This window comes from Oryx dammah, unplaced genomic scaffold, assembly GCF_014754425.2.
Source record: "Oryx dammah isolate SB20612 unplaced genomic scaffold, SCBI_Odam_1.1 HiC_scaffold_23, whole genome shotgun sequence".
In the NCBI taxonomy this organism is placed as follows: domain Eukaryota; kingdom Metazoa; phylum Chordata; class Mammalia; order Artiodactyla; family Bovidae; genus Oryx; species Oryx dammah.
In genome coordinates this window covers 12,526,516-12,529,366 of record NW_024070207.1, presented here as the reverse complement: position 1 = coordinate 12,529,366, position 2,851 = coordinate 12,526,516, and the positions used below count along the sequence as shown (strand labels likewise).

At 42.0% G+C, this 2,851-nt stretch overlaps 1 protein-coding gene across 1 annotated transcript; it reads right to left on the bottom strand.

The window, feature by feature from the left end:
- Positions 1–1,324: 1,324 nt before the first annotated feature.
- On the bottom strand, positions 1,325–2,117 carry TCEAL9 (transcription elongation factor A like 9). The gene has a single exon (XM_040265016.1). It carries the CDS (start codon positions 2,059–2,061, stop codon positions 1,765–1,767), a length of 297 nt encoding a protein of 98 aa, XP_040120950.1. The 5' UTR covers positions 2,062–2,117; the 3' UTR covers positions 1,325–1,764.
- Positions 2,118–2,851: the final 734 nt, after the last annotated feature.

Genomic DNA, 2,851 nt, shown 5'->3' with positions numbered 1-2,851 from the left:
GCATGTCCAGGACAGCCTGGCCCTCAGCCTAGGAGAGTCGGTGCCTGCTGCAGGCTGGAGCAGAGAAACCAATGTCAGATCATCTTAGAGAGGGGTGTGCCTTGGGGAGTCCTTCCATGTCCTGCCACAGTGCCACTCCTCAGTGCCAGGGGGCTGGATTCAACCAGTCTTATAATGCTGGCAAGTGAGTTCCTGGACTTTCACCTGCATCCATTAAGCTGCCATAACCTTGAAGAATGGTCTGAAGTGATTAACTGCCCCCAAAAAGAGCATCACAGAGGAAAAATAACACTGTTGGTACAACTGTGATCCACAGATACACATATAGTTATGAAAATCTGGATGCAGATATAAATACACAGTAAGACTTACACAGCACTTTCATACATTTCCAATAAAAAATGGAAATATCCTCAAATCGAACTTTAACCTCCCTTTAAAACTTACACAAGTCTAAGGGTATCTTTTGAGTTGGTGAGGAGGCCTGCCACCAGTCTTTTGGGGAGAGATCACTCACCCTAAGGAAACGAGACTCAGGAAGATAAACCAATCTTTAGACTCAGAAGCAACCCTGACTAAAGCATAATGTCTGTTATTCAGACTTATTTTCTGGTTGCAACCCTAAACAGACCCATTGTGTCTGAGTCCTATAGGGAAGAGGGGTTCTTTGATTAAAACCCCAAAGTTGCCAAGGTATCAGTAAGATATCACAGCCCAAGTGGCCCTGCATAAACGTCTATCTAAACTGAAGAGATGGGCATTTTCCCCACTTCTGTAGATCTCAGACTGGAGAATCAAGCAGGTTCTGAAGAAATATGTTGGGCTTCACTATTTGAGATTTCTAGCATATCAGCAGTGTTAGGGGGCTGAGAGGTACAGAATCTGAATGAAGGGGCAGAAATATCCAGTACATGTGGTAGTATCAAGGGGAGGGGCATAGAAGGTTGGGCAGGCACAGGAGGAGAGATAAACAAAGGTGGTACCCACCTAACAGCTGTCTGGATTTTTTCTTAAGCACAGGTGAGAACTAACCTTCTCTCTCCAAAATACCTAAAACAAATCTCTTAAGGATCTGGCATCCTACATGGGCATATGGAAATAAAAGCCTATCAAATATAGCTCGCAGTCAGTACCTTATTTGGTCCTCATGAGATCCCAGAAAGATCATTATTATCTCTATACTACAAATGAGAAAAGATATAAAATTTATTTTTCTAGCTAAAAGGTCTGTTGGTAATTTGGAATTCATATTTACTTCTAAAATTCTGCTAATAAATATTGTGTCTCAATGCCTTTAGAAATATACTAACTACTGTTGGTTACTCCTTTTTTGTTATAAAACTTTTATTATTTTTAACAATAAAGTGTGTACATTCTAGGAATAAGGAAAAATACAAATAAGCTGAATAAAAAAGATCACTCATAATCCTACCACTGACTATATTTTTTGTCTTTCATCCTTCACATATTCTTCTGTGTATATATGGAATATACAAATGTACCCTTCCCTTTTAAAAATATGATATTCACATAATTCTTAGTATCATTTTTACATTTTACATCATGTTAGGAATCTCTTTTTGTACAAATGAGTAAAGCTCTCCTATTAAAGGGCAAAGACTTGTAGATTGGTTTGAAATAAACAATGAGATGCATCTAAAACCATTAAAGCAACAAGTTAAAAGCAGAAAGATGGACAGAGATATACAGGACAACAAAAAAGAAAGTAATGTCAACATCAGAAAAAACAGAAATCGAGGTAAACTACATTAAATAGGGGTAAGGATGGTTTCGATTAACCTTCCAACGCATCACTATAAGTTTGTTTCTGACTCTCCTTATCGCATCAATTTCATTCACATTTCTAAACATATCTTCCTTGCTTAAATGCCTGTTGTGTATATCTTCTTTAAATTCCTGGAGAGACTGAATCAGTCTTTCTCTAAAAGTTCCTTCTGTTTTTTCCTCCTCCTCTTGCTTTTCCTCAGGCTTTGGTACTTCTTCAAGTTTTGGTTCATTCTCATTTTCTGGCTTTTCTTCAGTTTTTTGACAGGGTTTCATCTTGTGTCTCCCTTTCTTTCCCTCTTCCTTTCTTTTCTTCTACTTATTTTTCTTTGAAAACAAGAAGGATACGTCAGCAGGGTTTCCCCTGAGCCTGCCATTCTCACCTCCATTTTCCACCTCCTCACCTCCCTCGTCCCTCCCTCCAGCCGTTTCCAAGGTTCTTCTCAACCATTTCTCTCACACAAGGCAGAACGCAAGACCCTGCTAGAACACAAGTAAGCTGGGAGAAGAGAGGTGCGGGGGAGGAGCATAGGGGCCCACGACCTCAATCCCTCCTTTGCCCGCCTCCACCCCAGGGATCTTTATAACATTTCCCTCATCTTCCTGTACGGATCTCGTCACTTTTCTTCCTGGCCTTTTCAGGATAGCAGACCTGCAGACCGACGGGAAGCGGGAGGGGGAGGGGATAAGAGTAGGGGTGGGGCGAGCACTCGGCGGACCGAGCAACTCCACGCACTTTTCCTGTTAAGGTTCCCGGTTATGGAAACTTTCTCACCTTCTGTTTCCCTCATTTCTCTCCCTCTCCATAGTGCAAGTTAGCTCGAATTTTCCATCAGACAGGGAGTCGGAAAAGCAAATTTCCAAACTATCATTAAAACTGGGGGTTGGGGTGGGGGGAGGGGAGGTGTTGGGAAAGCGGTCTTAGGTGGCAGAGGATGATTATTTTTAAACTATCACAGGTCTCCTTGTCCTTCTTCCGGGATCCCTAGTCCCTTTCCCAAGGGTCATCATTTCCTGCAGACCTGGAGGTGGGAGGTGGAGAGATGGACTTTTCCAAGGCTCCCTT

What these genes read in the sequence shown, in the direction of transcription:
- TCEAL9 (XM_040265016.1), bottom strand. Translation starts at nt 2,061, where the DNA reads ATGAAACCCTGTCAAAAAACTGAAGAAAAGCCAGAAAATGAGAATGAA.